This window comes from Hippopotamus amphibius, chromosome X (assembly GCF_030028045.1).
Source record: "Hippopotamus amphibius kiboko isolate mHipAmp2 chromosome X, mHipAmp2.hap2, whole genome shotgun sequence".
In the NCBI taxonomy this organism is placed as follows: domain Eukaryota; kingdom Metazoa; phylum Chordata; class Mammalia; order Artiodactyla; family Hippopotamidae; genus Hippopotamus; species Hippopotamus amphibius.
This window is the reverse complement of record NC_080203.1, coordinates 41,117,452-41,142,649: the sequence shown is the minus strand read 5'-3', so window position 1 is coordinate 41,142,649 and position 25,198 is coordinate 41,117,452. Positions and strand designations below refer to the sequence as shown.

The 25,198-nt window shown below is 42.3% G+C and overlaps 1 protein-coding gene across 2 annotated transcripts in view; it reads right to left on the bottom strand.

Moving 5' to 3' along the window:
- Positions 1-25,198, bottom strand: part of COL4A6 (collagen type IV alpha 6 chain) — a 263,062-nt gene that overhangs the window by 135,638 nt on the left and 102,226 nt on the right. For both annotated transcript variants that reach the window (XM_057717754.1, XM_057717755.1), the window contains exon 3: positions 10,337-10,420. In XM_057717754.1, the coding sequence (XP_057573737.1) occupies positions 10,337-10,420 (84 nt within the window). The remainder of the gene's footprint in view (positions 1-10,336; positions 10,421-25,198) is intronic.

The following is a 25,198-nucleotide window of genomic DNA, read 5'->3' as shown; positions in this document are numbered from 1 at the left end:
TTAATAACAATAATAAAAAAAGGTGATTCCTTCATCTAAAATGAAGACAAGCCCGCATCATCAAATCACAATTTGAATGTGTATGTGTCTCTCTGTGTGTGTTCAAGGTTGGAGAGGATCATTTAAAGAAAGATAGGATCTGAGCAGCAGAAAATGCAAAGTTTCCATTCTGTTGTGCTAGGGGATTTTGGACATGCCACTTAATCTCTAAAAATAGAGAGCAATTCTATCTGCCTATCATGTCTCTCACTCTAATCCACTCTGCCCAGCCCCTACCAAATTAGTCTTCCTAAAGAAACACTTTTGTCATAATATTAAAAAAAAATTTGCTTAATCACTCCAGTCCATACCAATACCTCCTTTTGAGGACTTGCGCTCTGCCACTCGGAATTTCAATCAGATGATGCAGTGCTGTGTTGTTAAGGGCTGCTGCTGGCTGCTGTGTGTGTGTGTGTGTGTGTGTGTGTGTGTGTGTGTGTGAATGGTCTCCCTAACTCTGGTGCTTGTAATATGTCTGCATTCTCCAGAGTGGCTGCACACTGCCCCAGAGTGTTTCCTTAAATATTTGTCTAGTGGGCTTAAACCTGATGCAACACAATGAGAAAAACAAAATGCAGAGCAAAGTCTAGGACCTCTACCTCTATAAGCAAAGGTGGTCATTAAATAATTGGCCATCTGCCTTATTTGTTAAAATAAAAGCTCTTTTGAAAAGATGACAGCGAGGCAAATTTCTGCAAAGCAATGCACATTTTCCCCCATCAACTTCTATAGTTTAAGAGAGATGCCATGCAATTAATTTTGTTAAACATTCTTGGAAGGCTTCCATTAATGCAAGTCTTTTTAGAACAGACACCATATTATTTCCTTGACATATACTTGGTGGTTTGATCTATACACCTTTCTAACTCCATTGCAGAGAACTTCCATACAGTGAGTAGCCTACATAAAGGGACAGACCTGTACCAGAGCTGTAAAAACTGATGTGACACCTCACAAAACTTGTAATCACAGATGAAAACCAGGTTTTCCTTATGCATGGATTTCAGTTCTTGTAACTTTTTAAAGACAGGGATATTAGGAAAACATTTTAAAACCCAGACAAGGCGATAAAGAGATGCTGTACATGTGGTCAGGGGTGACTTCTCACTGGGGCATGGGCCGGATGATTGATTTGTTGATCTCTGGTCTACATCTTCCTGGCAGCTCTTCTCTGCTACAAGTATTCCTCCATTCCCAACAATCCAACCATGATGAGCTCAGCTGATTATTGCCCTGAAATTAAGAGGCCATTTGACATGGTGGAAAGAACACTGAGCAGGGGGATAGACTACTTGGCTCAAATCTCAGCTATGTCACTTGCAAGGGACCTGGGGACAGTCTCTTAGCCTCTTTGAAGTGGCTTCTTCTAAAAGTCTTCATATTTAAAGAGAGGGAAAGAGCATTCACACGCATGCTGGAAAAGCCTTTTATAAACCGTGATATGCCACTTGGGGCTTGGATCTAACCTCCCAGCCTTGAGATTTTATGATTTTTAAATTTCTTTGCTGTCTCGCTTCTCCTAACTCCTGAAATCCCCATTGCTTTATTTTATATAAAATTGTCAAGGTGAGGCTCTAAAGCTGGTGGCATGGCTGTTCGACCGGGAAAGAGCAAGAGATTTTGGGACAGTTATTTTTTTCTTATTCAAGTTCTTTTGTCTCTTCTCATGGGTCCCATCTATTTTAAGTATGGTCTAGGCCGGTGGTCTCCCAGTCTTTCTGACTGTACACCCTTTTCAGTTAAAAAAAAAAAAAACTAGAGCACGCTTTATATATACACACACACTATATTACTAATGATTATATAAACTATATACACGTCCTACTCTGCATATATATGTACATGCATGTATATTATGAAACACACACAATAAATAGAAAATGTAAAAGGATGAGATAAAGATGGAATAAAGAGCATGTCAAAAGTCTTGTTAATTGTGATGGCTTCATTATGTTATTAGCTACTATTTCAAGGCACCCTATACACTTAGGGCAAGATCTTTCATTACTGAGAATGGGTACAAATCCGTATTTCGTTTCATCTTCTTGATTATTCTTGCATTACTTTTTTCGCTGACTTCTTGTCAGGTATGATTAGATGGTTGTGGTTTTTTACCTCACAATGAGGCTGATGGAAAAACTCATTCGAGGAGTAAGAGAAGGGTGAGCACTGCCATTTTCTTGTGCTTACATTATTAGAATTATCTTCAATACATGGTTTATTTGCAGGAAGCTTCTTAAGCCACTTGTCCATTTCATGAAGGTTAATGTAGTTAGATAATATAATCCATAAATCCACTTAACCAGGCCCAAGGAGATAGCAATATCTCTGGCATTAATAGAGGGGGGAAAAAAGGAAGGGCTCCAGGGTCAACCCTTCCACCTGTGGGCTCCCATTCTTCCCGCAGAATACCTTACAAAGCATATGCAACAGAGGGTACCAGTGACAATATGTGTATTACATATTTGAAAGGCTTAATAATAGCTAATAGTGCTAATAAGAGCTAATACTGAGATAGCACTTAGTGCACTACACACTGTTTTAAGCACTTTACATAAATTAAATCGTTTTAACCCAAACCTTAATTTCTTTCTAGACGTATTCAATTTAAATGGAAATAGAAGTCGTAATACTTTCTTTCACACTGATTTTACCATGGACTGACTTGCGTGTGCTAACCTCCCCCGCCCCCATCAATTTTGGAGACTGCTGATCCAGGCTTTGAGCTTTAGAATCTCTAGAGAAGTGCAATGCTCCTGTAAAGTACGCCTCAGCCACTCTGTCCGATCTCCTGCTGCTATAATTTCATGCCTGCTCACAGAACACCAAAAACAGGGACTGGTGACACAGGAAGCCCTCGCAGGCAACTGAAAGCAGAGGGAGGTAACTGGGTGAGGAGGTTATGGTGGGGAAAATGAAAATGAGGGATGAGAGCTAGAAATGCTAGAGCCAGAGGGAGGGAAGCCGGGAAGGAGAAAGAAGGAAGTTAGAGACCAGAGAAGAACAAGGAGAGGAGTATACATCTGGGGAGGGAAGATGAAGGCAGACTCTAAGAGGAGTGACTATGTCACACGGTGGCAGGCAAGATGCTCGCTCATGTCTTGATATCCAATGTCTCTGACATATGGATGAGCAGGGCAGGTCAAGGAAACTGAGCAGTCTCTAAAGATGTGTACACATGACTCCTCCCCGGGTATGTATTACCCAGCCTGTCTCCTCTTATCAGAGACGCCTATGTAATTTTTTCAAGCAATGCAAAGATAGGGCCATGCTTAATCTAAAGAGGGGGGTCTCTAAAGCTAGAACTGCAGGCAGGCCAGGCAGGGAAGGTATTTGGGGGGTGTGCGTGGTGAGGTGACATCCCTGTGACTCTCTTCAAATCACACCAGCCAGATGGCCAAGGAAGAGAGCACTGCACATGCCTGCAGGGGTGCAACTTCAGCTGTTAGGCGCTTTCAGCATTGGCAGTAAAAAGCCACGGCAAGTGATTTACGTCTGAGGCAGCTGCCAAGACACCACTCCAGAGGGTAGAACACTGTCAAACATGGCCCTCCGTATCTCACTGTATCACTAGAAAGCACGATAAGACACTTTAGGGGCAAGGAACTGTCACGGTACAGTAACACGGGGTCTGACTTCAATCATCAGAGCTGGTGGGTTCTTTGAGATCACCCCGCCCAAAACCCTCACTTTATTGATGGGTAAACTGGGACCCTGAGAGGGGAAAGCACCAGCCCAATGTCACGCAGTTGGCAAAGCTCCAGCACAGCACTGAGGTCTCTGGATATCCAAAGCAGTGCTCTTGACTCCACAGCTGCATATTTACCTCCTCCTCCAGCTCCTTGGCTCAATTCTAACAGAAGCCTCCCTCACTAGTACAGATAATATAGTCCATAAATCCCATACTGTCCCAATATGATCAAAGAGAGGATTAAGACAACCACAAACATCTGCTGGGCTACGACTGCATCTTGACTCACGGCAGAGACACTAACTTCTAACATTATTATCAATTATCCTTGACCTAAATAACTATATTTAAAATACACAGGGACCTTTGATTTTTTTACTTCCCTCCCCTACTGTCACCCAGTGGCTACTTCCCTGTGCAAACACTTTTCCTCCCAAGGAAGAGGAACAAGGGAAACGCAAGACCATCCAATTTGCATAAGGTTAAAAGGCTTTAAGCGAAAAGTTTGGTGGAGAGGAGGGTGAAATCAACGTCAAAAAGAAAGTCTGTAATTATCTGTCACTCACAATTATTCATGAATGTCCTCATTTTGGAAAAAGAACGAATTGCTGGTAGTAAAACAACAGCATTTTGCCAAGTCCCTTGCATTGGTAGGCACAGAGTAAGAAGCAGTGAGGCAAAAGAAGTGGTCAAGGTCAAAAACCCAGAGTTAGGTAGAGCAGAATCCCAAAACAAGCTATGGGAACCAGAGTGTGGGAAAGAGCTGGGATCCTTACAGCTAACAGGATCTAAAAAAGATATGGAAATGACTGCCCTGGCTCTTTGCCTTCTTTTAGCAGAATGGATTCCTCCCTAGACAAGAGACTCTCATCTGCTTCACAGCAACCTAAGAGCTAATCCAGGAGAGCAGGGCTGAAACCACACCCAACCAAACTGGTTGGTTGGTTGGTCAGTCCTTCATGAAACAATTTGTACTGCCTACTGCCCCTGCAGAGTCTAAGGAGACCAAGTCTCTGCCCTTTAGGAGTTGATAAGATAGTGGAGAGCAGACAAATCATTAGATTGCCATAGTTCAGCATGAGAAGAGGGATGAGAAGAGTAGCTAACCTTCTATCATGGAAAGCTTCTGAGGAGGTGAAGTCTGTGTTCAGTTTTAAAGGATGGGTAAATACAAGCAGGTCAGCAGAGAAAGGGTAGAGCTAGTGGAAGTACATATAAAGTGGAAGGACATGTAAAGGGAGTAGCGGGTGTAAAACCTGGAACATATTAAATAACATAGCAGGTTCTGTGAACTATAAATAGTTCAGTGTATGTGTATGGTTTTGTTTTGTTTCCTTTTCTGAAGAGGGAGGCTCCTAGTGATGAGAGAGAATGTCGGAGAGGTAGTCAAGGGCCCTGCCATGGAGGACTTTGTAAGCCTGCTAGAGTTAAGATTTTATCGTGAGATCTATGGGGAACCATTGAGAGATTTTAAGCAAGAGCTTTGTGATCATATTTATGTTTTGGAGAGATGATGAGAGCAGAGTGGCAAATGGATGGGAAATGGTGGGACTGGAGGTCGGGAGACCAGTCTGGAGGCTATTACAGCAATTCAGGCAAGAAGTTATACAGGCCTGGATTGGAGAAATAGGTATGGAGAAAAGTGGATGCATTTGAGCTCGACTGAAGAAGATAAACAGATGAGATGTGATGTTGAACTGGATGTGATGATGAATGGGACGTGACATAGAATGACTCCTGGGTTTCTGGCTTGAGCAATGGAGTGTTTGGTGGGGCCATTTGCTGAGATGGGGAAGACATAGGTAGGACTTAGGAAGGAACAGGTCTGGTGGGAATTCTGTGTGATACATGTTTGTGGTGCCAGTGAAACTCCAAGCATAGATATCCAGCAAGAAACTGGTAATGCTGATCTGAAGCTACAGAGAAAGGTCTGAACTAGAGACGGAGACTGACTCTTTCTCATCGTATGGATGGTAGCTGAGATTCCCTGGAATATATATAACCACCCTGGGAGAGGCCTACAGTGAGAAGAGAAGCAGGATGAGGATGGAACCCTGGGGAGTCCCAATCAGAACAGGAAAGAACCAGGAGAGAAAAGCATGATGAAATCCAAGCGAACAGAGTTTCAGGAAAGAAGGAGGTGTGTCATGCAGCAGAGAAGTCAAAGAAGATAAGAATGAAAAATGTCCATTGTTTCTGGCAACAGGCAGGTTAGTGGTGATCAGTGTTAGCAGCGAGGCCAGCCTGCAGAGGGCTGAGGAGTGAGCGGACAATGGAGGCAAGACACCTGAGAGCAGGCAGCTGGAGCAACGCCCGGCCACCCAAGAGGGTCACGTGCATTATGAGCTTTCGCTTTGGAGCTGTAGAGGCTAAGGACCGTGGGTGTGCGGTAGTGACTGGTCAGGGCACAGGTGTGGGGGAGGGCACCCAGAGAGAGGGGAAAGATGTTCACAGGAATCGCCTAATTCAGGAGAACATGGGGCAACCTCTTGGTACGCTCGGTAGCCATGGCACCGGTCAGCTGACACAGGGAACGCCAGCTGTTTGCAGGAGGAGAGTCAATTGAAGGGCTGGTGGTGAAGGCATCTGGGCTCTGGAATTCATGGGAAACACACTGTGTGACAGAGAAGCAACAGGATGCAGGCAGGACATAAGGAATTAAGAAACCTGGGCCGTTTCCCGTGAAACTCAGGCTAACCTCATAAACTCTCTAGCTAGGACATAGCTTCCCCAGTCATAAAACAGCCCTTACCTAGGGCGGGAATCCAAACATTCCCTGTGGTTTGGGATTCTCTGCAATAAGGCACCCTTAGATGGGCAGAAGATAATTAGGAGCTCTCCACGCTATATGTAAACAGCAGAACGCTGTCAAAACAGCGAAAACTCTGAAATGCTATTAAGGAATAGTAGACTCAGAACAAAACAAACAGTCCTGCCTGCTCCCAACTCAGACAAACGCACGCCGATAAGGCAGAGACAGCTTTTAAATCCAGGAGGGGAAAAAAGGGCAAGGGATGGAAATGTCAACCAACAACGATTTGATCAAGCCAGGGACAGAAGAAACACACACACACACACACACACACACACACACACACACACAGAAGAAAACAACTCAAAAGAACGGTTCTTCCAGATAATAGCACCTACCCCCTCAAAAGCAAACTGGAAGTCAAACATTAAACCCAAATTTAAATGACCAGGGGTGGGGGAGAAACACCTTTGTTTAACATTACTGGGCATGTCATTTTTAAAAGTTGCCATTCTCCTAAAGTAAGCTAAATAAGGTTTAGCCACTGACAGGCTAGTGACCTTGGGAAAGTCACTTACCAGTTTATGTGCTGCATACAAATAATGATGCAGACCCTGGGGAAAGATGCTTTGGAAAGTACAAAGTAGTGCAGCAATGCCAGGCAAGGGCTTTTTACCAGGCAGGACATACCTTCGAGAAATCAGTTTGAGATGGCTTAAGCCAAAATCCGACTGTGGTTGGATCACAGTCGCGCAGGAGTGCTAGGTGCTGTGTAAATGTCTCAGTCAGTTCAAGAGGCCTTTGGCAAAGGAAAAATACACACTGCCCAGCAAGCTATGTGCTCGATGTCTCCCCAAGGCAGGAGGCAGGCCCCGCCAAGGGCTGCAGCATATCTCAGGGGTGACCCAATGTTCTGTGCCCCTCCCAGTTCGCAGAGCTGGAGGGGAACAGCTTGAAATCCAAAAGGGGCCCTCTTCTCAGCTAAGGAAAACAGTCTCAAATCTTTCTGACATCTGCACAAAAGGGGTACTGAGGGGCTGCCCTGCAGGGTCAACAGTGCTGGGTCCAGTTTAAACAATCCTGCTTGGCCCTGGGAACGCAGGAGGGTAGGGAAGATGAGTATAAAGGACCTGGCTGTGCAGGCAGCTTCAAGCATCCATGTGCACGGGATCGGCCCCATGTGCACTGGCCTCCTGATCTACTTGGGAAATAGGACATTCCTGCTCCTGACTCATGAAATACAGCTTGGTCTGGTTCACTAACCTTGAGAAGCGTTCCCAGAAACTTCAGGCTTCACAAATAAACTTTTAGGAACATATTTGACTGTGTGGACATCGAGTCTTTTAAATATTGAAGAAAAAAATCTGTGTGGTGATATTCTATTTTTCTCCATCCCACGCCCCTTCGACCACTCATGTTTTCAAAGGAGAAGTCAGATTAGGGCTCCAGATGTTTGGAATCCAAATGAGAGCTCCGCACAGAGGAAATCCACCGCCTTCTATCTTCAAAGATCAAAATCTCAGCCAGGGGTGAAACAATGAGGTCATCGTAGGCATGTTTGCCTGGTGTAGGACTGACCTCTGTTCGGAATATATAAGAATTTCTACTTTTAAAGCTCCCCAACCCCACAAAGAGTTCAGAGTTGTTTCTCAGTTCCCTGGCTGCAGGGTCTAACCAACTTCCTGCTCCCCCCCCCCAATCCATCAGGAAACGCCCTTTTGTGTCAAACTTCAAATCTCATCTGCTTCCACTTGGGCCAGTTTTATTTGCCGTATCTTTGCAGGGGTAAAGTAAATCAATAAGAATCACCCCTTAGGAAAGTCGGGAGAGGATATGTCCAGGAAATTCACAGAGGAAATACAAACGTGCAATGAATATGTGAAAAGATGTTTAAACTTACATGTAGTCTGGGAATTGGGATAATTTTCACCCATATTAACAAAAATATCAAGTGTTGGCAAGGGTATGGAAACATGGGCATTCTTGTACAACAATGCTGATGTAAATAAATTAGAATAGATACTCTGTGGGGTAATTGATCATTAGATTTAAAAGTAAAAATGCCCATTACCTTTATAGCTGGTCACTTGAATCCTTGGTATCTATACTAGAAATAAGTACAAGGAGGCCTATTCAAGGATTTCTTCTGTAGCACTTCCATTTTTTACAATAGCCCCAAACTGGAAACAACCAAAAATTTGGAAGCCATAAACAAGTTTTCATCAAAAGGGAAATGGCTAGATCTAACTACGGGGTAGGGGAAAGGATCTTAAGGACATATTATGTGACCAAACAGACAAACCAAAAAAGGCATAGAATATGTATATGATTATATTTTGGAAAAAAACCCCAGAAAATGAAACTATTTTGTACATATTCATACATATCTTTGATTATGCAGAGGAAAAGACCAGAAAGACAATAGTGGGACCGAGAGAACATCAAGGGAGATTTTGCTGCGTCTGTGTTGCCTGCTATTGTTTAAGAACATATTCATATATTTGTTGTAGAATTATCTTTTTCTAAAGTGTGTCCCAGCTATAGATCAGAGGAAGAATGTGGGCCTGGGTGGCTACAGTGAACACGACTTCCCTGGGAGACAGGAGTGGGTAAAGTAAATAGGCGAGAAATCAAAAGACCCAAGTAATAGCCTGAATCTGTCATCAAATTTGCTGTGTGACCTCGGGAAGTCATTTTCCTTCTCAGAGTCTCTTTCCTCTGTACAATCTGTGGATCAGATGAGAAGCTCACAAAGATACCTTCCCTTTCTGATATTTTATGATTCTCTACGTCTGTGCCTTTAATGTATGATATGTCTGCTCCCTTTTGATGAGGGGATGGTTTTTTATACTTTTCCTTCAAATTCTGGCATAGTTTGACATTTCACTTCACTGCAAATGGAAGATAATGAAAGAGAAGGTGGAGCGGTCACGTTGTCCCTGTTCGGCTGTGTTTTTGAGGGTTTGGTTGACCTATTTATGCTACCTTCCTCTGACAATGCAAGTACTTAGGCTTGTTTGAATGTGATGAGAGTGCAGATACAATGCTGGAAGTCAGAAGATCTGAATTCTACACAGTGGCCATAAGTTCTGAAAATGTAGGTTGGATTTTATTTTTTTATGGATTGATCCCCCTTGAATACTTTTACTGAGTTATACCAAAGATGCAGATGTTTTCAGTGCAAATCAAAAATACACATCATCTGGGGCAACATATCACATATGCATATACCAGGATTGATAGAAATGCTGCGTCAAGGCACTGTGTTCATTATAATGTGCATGACAGTTTGTACGTGGCTATTAAAGGACAATACATTGAATAAATCACTTCATGTTTTGAAACATGTCCTATGCATTAATATAATATCTATAAATCATTGTTTATGTACAGTCACCTATATTTCTGGGCTTTATGGCTACCCTGTACCTTTGATTTTGGATGAAGCACATCCCTAGTCTGCAGGTAACAATTGGACCACTTGTTCCCCAGCATGGTAGGGAAGAACCCACCTATAAATGAGCTCTGAAAACTTACATGTAGCTACAAACATATCATAACGTGGTTCTGCACAACCTAATCGCCTTTTGGAAAAACCCCAGATGAAACCTTAAAGAAACCTTGGCATGGAGTCAATGAAAGAAACCTCTTCCGGGTCCCTCAGAGACTTTCACCAATCTAGTTCTGCCTATCGTTAGTTAGCAAAGCTCCTTCCAGCTGGTCCTCATCACTTTGCTGGTTCCATGAGGTCGTAAGAGTAAATCCTAAGCAGTTTAATTCTAAAGAAAACACACACACTTCAGATATCGGCTCCTGTGACCATTTGTCTTTTAACAATGAAGGAAGCAACTTACTCTGGCTCCTTTCTCAGGAGAGCATTTACAGCCGCCACTGCAGTCTTGGCCCCCGCACGGCTTTCCGTAGGGCTTCTTCTCTCCCTATCAAAAAAGAAAAAAGCAAAGAAAAAGTTAGTGAACCATGTGAAACAAGAAGCAATGCTGCCCGGGGAACATAACCGTTAGCCACACTCCTCCTAACCAAATAAATCAGAGCGGCTTAATCATCTCACTGGATGGTGTCATGAGTCAGACGAAATAAAAAGTCATCTTAAGCTAGCACCCTTTTAGGTCAGGTCTATACCTCCCTAAATAGCCAGTTTGGTAGCTGGTTGGGGAACTCCGACTTCAATACCCCCTCCTCGCTAGAAATTCCAGTCACAAGATACAAGAGCATTTCTTCACATGGGGCCGGAAACAGACTCGACGTATCCCTGCGCCCCCCCCCCCCCACCCACCCATGATGTAGATATTTGCAATCATTGAGGAAGCAGTAGCTGCAGCAGAGAACTTGAGAGAAATTCAAGTGCCAGAAATGTAATGATAGATGAAAACAGCCACCATCTACTCTGCCCTCAGAATTGTTCTCCTCAGGCCCCACTTTCAGCAAAGCATTCAAACCTTACAGTGACACCCCCGTGCCCAGTTAGTCAGATCCAAGTTCCTCAGGTGATATTGTACAGTATTCCCCAAACTCTCCAGCTTCCTTTTTCCTTCTGTTTTTCTTGGGGGTGGGGGTGGGTGGGGAGGGGTGCCATGCCGTGCAGCCTGTAGGATCGTAATTCCCCAACCAGGGACCAAACCCAGGCCCGGGCAGTGAAAGTGCCCAATGCTAACCACTGGACCACCAGGGAACTCCCACCTTCTCTGCTTTATGATGATGATGATTAGGAGCTGAATTTCTCCAAGTCTCCCGCATGACCTGACATGTGCTGACCCTCTCTAACCTCTTCCCCTCACTCTCTCTCTCTCTCTGACACACTCTGCTTCAATCACACTGGTATTCATTCGATTCTTTAAACACTTAAGCCAGTTCCTGCCTCAGGGCCTTTGCCCCGGCTGTTACTTCTGCCTGGAATGCTCTTCCCCTAGATGTTTTGATCGCTGGCCTCTTTTTATCATCCAACTCTCTGTTCAATTGTCTATTCTCAGAGAGGCCTTTCCTGACCACTCAACTTAAAGTGGTCCCCAGTTACTTCCAATCCTATCACTATGTTACCTTTTCAACGTTAAACATTCTGTCTCCTGCCATTAGAATGTAAGCTCCATGTAAGTAGGGACCTTATCTGTGCTGTCCAACACTGCATCCCCAATGTCTAAAACAGTGGATGGCACGTGAAAAGTGTTTGATGACCTCAGGGAGCTGGGATTTGAACACAGGTCTAACTCCAAAGCTTTGACCTTAACCCTTATGCCTTAGTGTTTTCTAAGTCTTCTGTTTCAATGCAAAGACTCAAAAATGAGGAAATTGCCATTCTGACCCTATCCACCTTGGAAAAAAAGCAAAACATAAATTCTATTATCTGTAATAAGAACTTTATCTCTGGGATGGATTTAGTATCATCCAACTTTTTTGTTTAATGCTGGCTGTTTTGTTCAAAAGAGAAAGGCATATTTACGAACCAGCCCCACACTTAATCATTCTTGCCTCTTTGTACTGTGAGCCTTTTCCTAATTCCCAGGGAGCTCTGTGAATTTCTCAGATGGTCTCTTATCTCTTTAGACATTCCCACAACCCTTTATCACCACAACACCTCGGTAATAAGGTAGTGATGGCAGAGCTATGACAAAATATTGCTATTTTAGATTCCAAACACCTTCCTGATATATTTTATCTCTCTTATATGCCTTTGACATGGTAAGTGCTATTGTACACTTTCCAGTTTGCCCTCCACTTTATGGTATACAGGACAGGCAAGTTTTCATAAAGGTGAGATCAAGAGGGGCTGTGGGAGGTGGAAGCTGAGGGCTGGAATGGAATAGAGAACAGGGAGACAGCGCAGCATTGACTTTAATCCTCACCAATGCTGTGCACCCTTTGTCTAATGTTAAGTACTATATTTCTTGGGATAATGGATAATTTCTATTTGCTTTTCCATATAGTTCTGTATTTTCCAAGCAGACTTCAATGAACACCTATAATTAGTAAGAAGAAAAGAACCAGTCTGTTTCCAGATGAGAAATTCATCACCTTCAAGGGAGAGGACTCAACAGGCATTGCTGAAGTTGAAGTGGTATCTGTTGGGAGTCATGGCCTAATTCCAAACAATGCCCTTTCGGTGTCCCATAAAATTTGTCAATCATGGACCAAAAGTTTCCAGATCTCTAGCGTGGAGCAAGGAGGCTGGAGGCAAGAGAGCTGGATAAGACAGGGTGAAAATTCCCAATAACAGGAGCTGAACAAAAATATAAGGAGCAGAAGCTAAGGTTTCTTGGGAACTTGGCAGAACAAGGAGGCAAAGACACCCAGCTAACAGACAGGAAGCCATCACTGTCTTCTGTCACTGAGGAAAGTAACCAGAGAAGCCCCACTGGCCACAAGGCAATTTCCTGTAATGCTGGCCCTGGCAGTTCCCCCAGGAGTCTTCAATTACACTGAGGAGGGGGGAGGGGTAAAAGGAGTGGCTTCCAGGGAACAAGCCAGACCAAGCACGGAGGAAGTCTCTGCCCTACCCTGGCTTGTCTGGGGACACTCCAACCCCTGTTAAACCAGGCCACAACACTGGTGTTACTTCCACCGAGGAATGCTCTCTGCTTTCCTCTTAAAATCCAACCACTTCTTATACCCACAGAAAATTAGAACCGGAAAGGCCCTGAGAGATCTTTGAATACAGTGGTTCTTAATTCTATCAGACCAGCACACCATTTTTTATTATAAGTATTGATTATTTTTTCTTGCTATCGTGGACAGAAATTCATAGGAATAAGTTACTGGGTTGGCCAAAAAAGTTCATCTGGGTTTTTCCACACCATCTTGTGGAAAAACCCGAACGAACTTTTTTGGCCAACCCAATATAATGAAGATATAAGCAATGATTTTAAAAGCACCTATTATGTCATAATTGTATTGCAAAGGAAAACACAAAAGTCATTTATAATGAAACAACATGCATTTTAATATGCAAATGCACATACATGGCTCTATTAGAAGATGTAATGAAGTCATCAGAGACTAGCAGCTTGATGCAGAAGCACCAGGAATGCTACAGTCTGCTGAAGCAGAATGATTCTGGAAAGTGGTATTGCTGACTCAAGTACCACAAATGGAGTTGCTATTAGTGCAGTGATTCTCTGAAATGGTGAATAACTCATGGAAAAGTTCTGGGAAAAAAGTTCAATCTTTGTTTACTGGGTAGTTTTTTTTATCAATAATAACAAAAACATAAAAAATTCACTTCGATATGTAAGGTGTGGTTATGTTCTAGGCTCAGACAATTATAAACAGAGTTTTCACCTCCATGAATATCCAGAGGGCTTCTAAATGTAGGGTAGGATGCAGGACAATTCTTTGTAACGTGTGGAACTTCTATCATACTTGGTGCCTACCCTAGAGCCTCCCCCAATCATTTTGACAACCAAAATTGCTCTCGAAATACCTCCTGGGAGTAGAATACTTCAATTAAGAACCATTAGTTTAATCCAAATCACCCATTGTACAGATGAGAACACTGAATGAAATTACTTTGGCCCCAGTCACACTGCTAGCGAGTAGATCGTAGCACTTCTGACCCTAATTCCATATTCTTCCCTCTACTTAATACCTCTCAAGACCAATTTCAAGTTCCATTTCTTCCATGACCACTCCAGTTCAGTGAAAAGACACAGCATGCACTATATGTCCCACTCACTGGGCAAGTATCACACACTGCTGTCAAACAGTCGTTATGATGTCCCTTAGGTTGCTTATTTGATAATCTTGTTTCTTCAATGAAACAGTCATGCGCATAAGGGAAAGGTCAACCTATTGTACCTCTTTGTATATTCCCACATGGTGAGAGAGGCAACCTACATTCTAGCCATTACCTGAGGCAGTATAACTTAATTAAGCACATAAGTTCTGGAGTCAGTCTGTATAGGCTTAAATACCAGCTCTAATATTTCTGAGTTGGGTGACCTTAGGCAAGTGACTTATTCTCTTTCATACCCAATTTTCCATCTGTAAAATGGAGATGGCAACAGTATCTACCGTATTGGAATTGGTGGGAGGACTTAATAAGATAAAGCATGCAAGGCACAGTGCCTGGCTTATGGTAAGTACTCAGTGTCAGCTATTATTATTACATTAGTATTATCTATGCCACACTACTCAGCATTTCTGTAACACTCTGGTTTCTCTCTGCAGCTGATAGTCAAGTGGTATGCATTGATACATCCATGCCAGATTGTCTGTGGCAGATGTCCACTCTGCTTGGTCAGGACATCTATTTAGATTTGATGATGTCTGTGTAAGTATTTTTAATATCACTAGTACCTCACACCTCTATCCCTTTGCTGATGCTGGTTCCTTTGTCTAAAATGACTTCCATATCCCCTTTTCCTATTTACCACAAACCAAATTTCCACTCATTCTTAAAGCCTAGCTCAAACACCATCTTCTTGATGAATGCTCCCCCAAATTCTTCCCTCTCAGCTATTTCAGGCAGAAGTTCTTACTCCCTCCTCTTTGCTAATGATGCTTTGCCAATATTTGCCTCAATCTACTTGGTTCTACCATCAGACTGGGCACAGGACTCTGTTTTATTCTTCTGTATAGCTCTGGTACAAGCAGGTACTCAGTAAGGAGCTGTGAAATAACTGCTTTCAAAACAATTGAGTTATAAGTGTTAGACCAGGTCCACTTGGGCTTCTCCCTCTTGCTCTGGGTTCCTGAAATAAAGAATTACACCGCAGTGTCGCCTCCACAAACCAATGTGCTTTTCCAGGCATCACCAGTGTTTTCTGGCATGAGTGGTGGCAGGGTTGACCATGACACAAAAGGTAACCCAGGAAGCAAGATGGAATCTAACAGCAGCTTAACTGGAGTGATTGGATGGTTGGCAAAGGTGAGTTATCCATGTGAGTAATACCTCCAGAACAGGGGTCACCAACACTTCGGGCTGTGGACCGGTACTGGTCCATGGCCTGTTATGAACCGGGCTGCACAGCAGGAGGTAAGCAGCAGGCGAGTGAGTGAAGCTGCCTCTGCTGCTCCCCATCACTCCCCATCACTCGCATTACCGCCTGAACCATCTCTTGCATTACCAGCTTGAACCATCCCCTCCCCCACCATCCATGGAAAAATTGTCTTCCACACAACTGGTCCCTGGTTCAAAAAAGGTTGGGGACCGCAGTTCCAGAAGCTTAGTTCACAGGAGGTTGGCTGTGCGACATTTTATTTTGATCATTCACTCAACACGTATTTATTCAGCACCTACTATGTACTAGGCACTGTGCTAGACTTGGGGGAAAGAGGCTGCATCGTACAGCCACAAGTGAAACCAAATCCCCCTTTGTTTATAATCCAGAGGGGAAGACAGACAGTGAACAAATAAATATTATATCCACGTTTGTCAGATGATATATGTTACGGAGGAAAATAAAGCAGGGTCAGAGGGATAGGAAGTGTTGGGGTCAGGTTGTTATTTTATATAGGCAAGTCAGGGAAGGCTTTGCCTAAAGGTGACTTCTGAGCAGAGAACAGTATTTCTCAAAGGATGGCCCCTGGGCCAGTATCATTAGCCCTAGAAACCTGTTAGCAATGCAAATTCTTGCCTCTCTTGCAGACCTACTAAATCATAAACTTTAGAGTGGGGCCCAGCAATCTGTGTTTTAAAAAGCCCTTCAGGTGATTCTGATGCGAAGTAAAGTGTGAGAACCCCTGCTGTAGACAATGAGGGAGCAAGCTCTGTAGTAATCTGGGGAAAGAGTACTCCAGGCAAAGGGAAGAGCAAGAGGAAAGGCAGAAAATGAGAGAACGTGCTTGATGTTTTGGCCAAGCAGCAATGATACCAGAGTGTTGGAATGGAGTAGGTAAGGGGAGTGGGGTAAATGATGAGGCCAGAGCTGTAGCAGGGGCCGGATTTTGATAGACCACTGTAAGAAATTTGCCTTTGGAGAAACATTGAATGGTTGTGAACATAGGGGTGACACTCTAGCTCCATGCGAACTGTGATGGGGCAAGGATGGACACAGGAAGGCCACCTAGGAGGCTGCTGGGGCAGTCCAGCAGAAGGATGTTGGTGGCTTAGACCAGAGGGGCAGTTGTAGAGACTGACAGAAGTGGGAGGATTCTGGATCAGTTTTGAAGATAGAATTACTAGGATTGGCTGATGGATTGGATGTGGGATATAACTGAAAGCGAGAAGTCAAGAATGACTCTCAGGTTTCTGTACAAGCAACTAGGAAGATGGAATATCACTTATTCAGATGGGGAAAACTGTTGTGGGGCATCAGGAATTCTGGTTTTGAGATGTCTATTAGACATCTGGCTGGAGAAATTGAATAGATAGCTGGAGTTCAAGGAAGATGGCTAGCTTGGAGATGTATATGTGGTCCCTTAGTCAGTATAGGCTCAACTATGTTGTGGTAACAAACCCCAAATCTCAATAGTTCAACACAACCAAGGTTTACTTCTTGTTCATGTCACACCCCAATGAAGAATAGGCAGCTCTCCTTAGTGGCTTTCTTTCAAAAGTGACTTGGATTTCCAAGGTACTTTTGTCAAGCAATTCTACCATCTTAGACGCTAATACTTGCTTTCAATCGCCCTGATCGTGCTCCTATTTCCCTTAATAAGAACTACACACACTGGACAACCTAATGGTATGGAAAACAGGAGATAACAGGGATTATTTGGTGAGCATCATCTCTGACCACTGGTATTGTAGTATATAAAGCTATGAGACTAGAGGAGATCACCAAGGGAATGAACATAGATTAAGGTGAGAGAAGATATCCTAGAATTTAGCACAGAGACACTTCAATGTTAAAAGGAAATGAGGAGGTACCAGAGAAGGAGTCCGAGAAGGAGTGGCCAGTGTGGTAGATTAGGGTTAGGGTTAGGTCTAACACAGGGAAAGATCCTGGAAGGCAAGTGAAGAAAGCATTTCAAGGAGGAAAGGGTGATACAATGTGCCAAATTGTTGATAAGTCAAGTAAAATGAGATGAGAACCTACCAATGGATTTAGCAATGTGGTGATCTGGACCAGAGCAATTTCAGGAAGGAGAATTAATGGAAATGTGGTAGAACTGTAATGCAGTTCTGAGGGCCCACTTGAGGTTAGTGATCATGGACTTGAAGGAACACCAGTTACCAATATTGTGAAGTTTTCTTTAGCCTTGTTAAGCCATGTGGGTACAGACGCAGATTAGTAGAAGAGTTGGATTTAACCAGGGGTTGGGTCCTGCTAGGTGAGAATAATCAAGGAAAAGGGGGGCAAGGGACTCAGAGGTGTATGGAAAGAGGTAATTGTAATGATGGACCACGGAATCTAAACTTCCTAAGGAGGGAAGTGCGCGTAGGTGGTGGGTAAGACGCATCAAAAAGGTCGTAGAATCAATGGATGATTGATCCTGGTGAGGCTGAAGAAATGTATGGGTTTGTGGCCAGGTCTCAGAAGAAAGAAGACGTGCTGCTATAAAGAGGCTAGGGCCTGTCAATACTCTACCTAGTGCCAAAAAAGGACAGCTCTAGGAATATAATAAATACTTCCTGAATTAACTTAGTAAATGGTTGTTGAAATGGCTGCTCAATCCTGCTTTCATACAACATAAAACTGTTCTAATCGTGTCAGATTTCTTCAAAACACCTTTCACACCAAATCTCATTTGATTTTCTACCACAAATCTGAAATAAGTGTTTTAGACGTATGGGTATATGCAGCGACGTACACACATATACAATATCACAATGCTTTCTTTATATCTTCACCTATCCACCTATACAGTAAGTTCCTCTGAGGTGATGTTGGTTTGTTCACTATAAAGCAAATCAGTTGAAACCCTCTAAGCCTCGATTTCCTCAATTATAAAATAGGGATAATAATATATTAATTCATTGGGTTTTGGGACGTTAGAGAAAATGCCCCTAGCAAAGTTCTTGGCACCTACAGTATGCTCAATATATGTTAGCTGGCATTATTTATAATTATAGCATCTAGTACCGTGCCTACCTACTAGGTATTTTAAAGATGAGGAAATGAAGGCTCAGCTGTTAGTGGCTTCCTCACCATAGGAAGTTAAGTATCAGTGTTGGGATAAGAAACCAGCTACCCTCACTCTCTGCCTTGTTCTTTTTTTTTTTTCCCCCACTGAACCCGCTGCCACCAATTCCACGATTTAGCTTGAAATTGGGAAGTCAGGAAAAGAAAGATGAGTGTTGGGAGATGACTTTTTATTCTTTGGCCTTTTTTACCAAGATTGGTTTACCGACTTTACAATAACTTGTATTGTTTGTACACTTTCTAGACAACCTTCAACTACTTTTGAAACAAGGAAAATTTATACATAGATTTTCTAGATTAAAAAAAAGTAAACCTGAGTCTGAGAGTTGGTATTATGTGGCAGTTAAGTGACAAAGTAAAGACTCAGAGCCGGGGCCTTTCTTTTCAGTGCACAGGTAAACTTCTAAAAAGAAAAATAATACAAGATGCTGAGGTGCCCTTTTACAATCTTCATTCCCTACCAGTTGCCTTAGGGTCCAAAAAGCAAGAGAGGCCTCTTTGGCTGGATCAGAACTAGTCCTGGGGCCACATTCATATTAATGGGTACCACTCAGGGAGCATCTGCTTTGTGCCTGGTTAAGTACTTCACTTTTGCTGTCTCACAGAACTGTCCCAGCTACACTGTGTGGTAGGCACCATTACCACCATCATTTTACAGACGAAAAAACTGAGGCTTGAAGGGGTTTAAGAGTTTGCCTACTCAAGATCATACAGCTAGGAAGTGGCACAAATTCAAACCCAGGTTTGACTCAAAATCTTAGTGTTCTTCCATTAAGCCTGGCCCCCTGTAGCATCATCCTAGGTTTCTGTACTTTGTGATAATAATACAGAGAGTCTGGCCTTACTTTGAGCAATTCTAAAACAAAACCTGTTCATTGAAATTTAAACACACACAGACACACAAACACACACACACACACACACACACACACACACACACACACACTAAACCAAGCTTAGTCTTCTCCCATGTTTAATGCGCATTTTCCTTTCTCTTCTTTTTTTTTAGATTTTATTGGAATATAACTGCTTTACACTGTTGTGCCAGTTTCTGAGGTACACCAAAGTGAATCAGCTGTATTTATACGTATATCCCCACAACCCCTCCCTCCCACGACTCCCTCCCACCCTCCCTATCCCAGCCCTCTAAGTCATCACCCATCAGCTCATTGATCTCCCTGTTATACAGCAACTTCCCACTAGCTATCTATTTTATATTTGGTGGTATATATATGTCAATGCTACTCTCTCACTTTGTCCCAGATTCCCCTTCGCTCCTCCCCCCACCCCGCGTCCTCAAGTCCATTCTCTACATCTGCATCTTTATTCTTGCCCTGTCACTGGGTTCATCACTACCATTTTTTTAGATTCCATATATATGAGTTAGCATACAGTATTTGTTTTTCTCTTTCTGGCTTGCTTCGCTCTGTATGACAGACACTAGGTCCATCCACCTCACTACAAATAACTCAATTTCATTCCTTTTTATGGCTGAGTAATATTCCATTGTATATATGTGCCACACCTTCTTTATCCATTCATCTGTTGATGGGTGTTTAGGTTGCTTCCACGTCCTGGCTATTGTAAATAGTGCTGCAACGAACATTATGGTATGTGTTTCTTTTTGGATCATGGTTTTCTCTGGGTATATGCCCAGTAGTGGGATTACTGGATCATATGGTAGTTCCATTTTTGGTTTTTTAAGGAACTTCCAAACTGTTTTCCATAGTGGCTGTACCAACTTACATTCCCACCAACAGTGCAGGAGAGTTCCCTTTTCTCCACACCCTCTCCAATATTTATTGTTTCTAGATGTTTTGATGATGGCCATTCTGACAGGTGTGAGATGATACCTTATTGTGGCTTTGACTTGCATTTCTCTGATGATGAGTGATGTTGAGCATCTTTTCATGTGTTTGTTAGCCATCTGCATGTCTTCTTGCATTTTCCTTTTAAGAACAGTTCCCTATGAGTTTATGAATGAAAAGCTCTGGGAAGAGAAGAAATGGATCTGTAGGAGCTGGCTCCCTACCAGGTGAGACTTGTCACCCACACTTTATTTTAAGGATGAAGCTGACACCAGACATTGCTGAGTAGTTCAGGAAGGCATTTCCCTCCATCTGTCCAACTATGTTCACACACATACACAAATGCAACAGATGGGGTCGGGGTGGGGAGAGGAAGAAACATTTTGGATTTCACTTGGAAAAGCCCTAGCCAGCCAGAATGAACCAGGGCCTGAGGGGATGTACAGTCCAGCTAGACCTTAAAGTGAATTCACCAAGCAAATGTTTAAGACACACGAACAGAAAAACTAAATGTTGTCCATAATGTTCTTACAACAGCATTTCCAAGGAGATGTGAGGAAAATATGTGAGAAAGAGACGGGGGAAAAGTGAGGAATCTTTGAGCTTTAAGGCTGGAAGGGGCCTGAGGACCAGAGGTCACACAGTCCACATGTAGTTAGGGTGGCCAGTTTTAACAAATAAAAATATAGGACGCTGAGTTAAATCTGAATTTGTGAAAAACAATAAGTATGTCCCAATTAGCATATTTTCTTGTAAGTATGTCCCAAATTAGCATAAATATGTTCCATGCAATATTTGGGACATACTTATACTAAAAATCTATTTGTTGTTTACCTGTAATTCAAACGTAACTGGGCATCCTATATTTTATCCGGAAATCCTACAAGTAGCATCATGACACACTTGTGTGTGAAGTTCAGTTGTGAAGAGTGTCTAAAGTAGTTGTTAGTCCTAATATTTCAAAATACAAACTCTGCAAGTTACTTTTCAAAATGTTAAGAGGGTATTCAAGTTTCTTTCTGTAATTGAGTCACTCTTATTTGCCTTCTAATATGGTTTCTAAAGCAGGAAGGAAAGGTACTGTTATCACTACCATTGGAAGGATTAGATTCATCCATTTACCCAACAAATGTGTATTGTGTGCCTGCTGTATACAAAGCACTATACTAGGTGCTGGGGATAGGCTGATAAAAAAAATTGAATATGACTTTTTCATGAATGTTCATAGCAGTTTTATTCCTAATAACCCCAAAGTGAGAAGAGCCCAAACTTCCATCCATAGATGAGTAGATAAACAAACTGGCATATTTGTACAATGGAATACTATTCAGGAATAAAAAAAATGAACAAAGTATTGATACATGTAACTGCCTGGATGAATCTCACAGATACTATGTTAAGTGAAAGAAGCCAGCTATGTAAGAGCATATTTGGTATGAATCCACTTGTACAAAGCTCTAGAATAGGCAAAGCGAATATATGATGATAGAAATCAGTGGTTACCTCTGTGGGGGTGTGAGGGTAAGGTTGACTGGGGGTATGAGTACTTCCTGGGATAACAGATATGTTCTATATCTTGTTTGGAGAGATGTTTATGAGTGTACACATTTGTCAAAACTCATGAAACTATACATTTATAATTGGCACATTTTATTGTCTGTAAAATATAATTTAATTAAAACTTAAGTATAGTCCTTGCCATTATGGAGTTAATATTCTCGTGTGGGATACAGATAAATACTTACATAAATTATTTGAAGAATATTCATTGTGCAAAGTGTGATGGAGAAAAATAGGATACTCTGAAAGCTTACAGTGTTCAAGTCTTCATTCTTCATCCAACAAAGATTGATCGAGTGCCTACTCTGTGCCAGGCACTGGATTATGCCCTGGGAGTGTCCTGTTTAACAAAATAGACTTGCTCATCTGCTCTAGGTTAGAGGAGACAGATGTTGGAAGAATAAATAATAATCTTTTCATTATAATTGTGCTATACGATACAAAGGAGACCAATGAAAGGATATGAGAACATACAACAGGGACACTTGGCCTCCTTGATGGGATCAGAGAAGGTTTATTTAAGAAAGCACCGTTAGGGGGACTTCCCTGGCAGTCCAGTGATTAAGACTCTAGCGCTCCCAATGCAGGGGGCACAAGTTCAATCCCTGGTCAGGTAAGATTCTGCATGCCAAACGGCACGGCCAAAAAAAAAAAAAAAAAAAAAGTGCAGTTAAACTGAAGTCTGAAGACTAGGAAGTATCAACTAGGTCAAGGGATGGGGGTGAGGCAGAGAATCTTCCAGACAGAGGGAACAATCGATGCACATGCCTTATGGTAAGAGAGAGAATGACATATAGGAGAAGCTAAAGAAAATGACTGAAACAGGAAAGTAAAGGGGAGAGTAACAGAAGGTTTTGCTGTCTAGGCAGGAAAAGACTTGCTCATGCAGAGTCCTGTGGGCCATGTGAAGGAGGTTTGGTTTAATTGTCAGAGCAACAGGAAGTCACTGAATAATTTTAAGCAGAGAGTATGGTCAGATTGATATTTTAGAAAAAATTTTCTAGTGGCAGTATAGCTAGTGGACAGGAGGGGTTAATAGTGAGGTGGGAGACCAATTAAGAGACTGTTGGAGAGAAGATGTGACCTGAACAAAGATTATGGTGGTTGGATGGGGAGGAGTGAATGAATCTGAGACATTTAAACAGAGGGGACATGACCAGAAAGGGACAAGACTAGAACAAGGCTTTCTCACACCAAGTCCACTTCACTGATTTGAGGGCAACCTTTAATGCACACCTGCTAGGTATTAAGGAACTGTGTTGGGCACAATGGAAGAAAGACAAATATTTAGGAAACTTTGATTACACTCAAGGAGCTTAAAGCCTAATGGCAACTATGATCAAAAGAAGAAAATGAGAAGTATTACTGGAAAAGGTAAAGAGATACCTTTCTAAAACTTAGATGCCCGTCAACAGATGAATGGATAAAGAAGATGTGGCACATATATACAATGGAATATTACTCAGCCATAAAAGGGAATGAAATTGAGTTATTTGTAGTGAGGTGGATGGATCTAGAGTCCATCATACAGAGTGAAGTAAGTCAGAAAGAGAAAAACAAATACTGTATGCTAACTCATATATATGGACTCTAAAAAAATGGTAGTGATGAACCCAGTGACAGGGCAAGAATAAAGATGCAGAGGTAGAGATTGGACTTGAGGACACGGGGTGGGGGGGAAGTGAAGGGGAATCTGGGACAAAGTGAGAGAGTAGCATTGACATATGTATACTACCAAATATAAAATAGATAGCTTGTGGGAAGCTGCTGCATAACACAGGGAGATCAATGCGCTGATGGGTGATGACTTAGAGGGCTGGGATAGGGAAGGTGGGAATGAGTCGCGGGAGGAAGGGCATATATCCCCATATAAATACAGCTGATTCACTTTGGTGTACCTCAAAAACTGGCACAACGGTGTAAAGCAATTATATTCCAATAAAGAGGCTAAAAAAATAAAACTTAGGTGTGATAATGCCCTGTCTTCTCTCAAAAACTTTTGATGCCTCTCTCTTATCTGCAAACTTCAAAATCCAAGCACATCACTTAAGAGTCTCTTTAAATCAGGCTCAACCACCACTGCAGGCCAACCTATCACCTCCAATATTCTACTCATAGATCTCTATTTATCAACTATTCCATTTTCATGGAATGCTTTTCATATCCTATCCATTTCTCTGGAAATCTTAGTTGCATCTTTTCCTTTTTTGTAATGATTTTATTGAGCTATAGTTCATATACAGTCATTCATACATACTTTCTTAAATTTTACCTTTCCTCTTTTCCAACAACAGCCCTATTTGTGTTTCACTATGGTGTTCCTTGTCTACTCTAATAGCTTCTTCTTTTGACTGTTTCAGAGAAATTGTGGTGACAGTTTCTAATAAAATATAGAAGATTATTTTGAGTGGTCAGGCTGACCCTCAGGTTCCTCAGTTGTGCAAAGCATGGTGGGGCTGCGTGTCCTACTTTCTGTGAACCTATTCTTGCTACTAGACTTTAGGCATACAGTGTCATGGGCTTCAGTGGCCTGGCCCAGAGCCTTAAGTATTATTTATAATATGATAACTTTAGGGAAATCATTCCAAGTTGAAAAAAAATCCCTTAGGGTTTCTAGTTGGTAGCCTAAATCCAGATGAAAGAGTCAATAAGTTCTCTAAGAGTTGAACCTACAGGAGTCGGAAGGATTGGGATTCCAAGACAGAGTATTCAGCTTGCTGAAAATATCCTGCCAGACTGTCTCATCTATTATTGAGTCCAAGGATCAAGGACAGTGCCATTTCTGTCTTTTGTACTTAGAAGACAGAATTTAACCAATGCCCAGTTGAAGCTGACAGCGAGTCCATGTGGAATTCACCAACAGTAGCAACTATTAGAAGGAGATAGAATGGGGAAACCAATACAGGTTGTTTCTATAAAGATAACTTTTTAGCTAAATACTTAGCTCATAATATAGAGAGTCTGTAAGGCCTACTGATATCATAGATGAGAGTATAGATATTTCGCTTGCTCAGAAATGAGGAAAGAGGACATGGGGAGGAGGATCTAAACCAGGGAAATAGAATGGTTCACAGCAAATCCATCCCTCATGACTAGAAGGAAAATGAGAGGGAACCCCTCCCCAAATTACAAAACCCGGTAAATAGCAGACTAGGATCTCTGTCTTCATGTGCCAAGAACAGCATGTTACTTTTACCTAATTTTATGGCTGCAATTTTAAGCTGTAAATCCTTTCAGAAGTTGATTTTAATTTTGCTTGTAGGGTTAGCAAGACAAACCAACTTGTCACGTATGCCTGCATTTCTAAAAT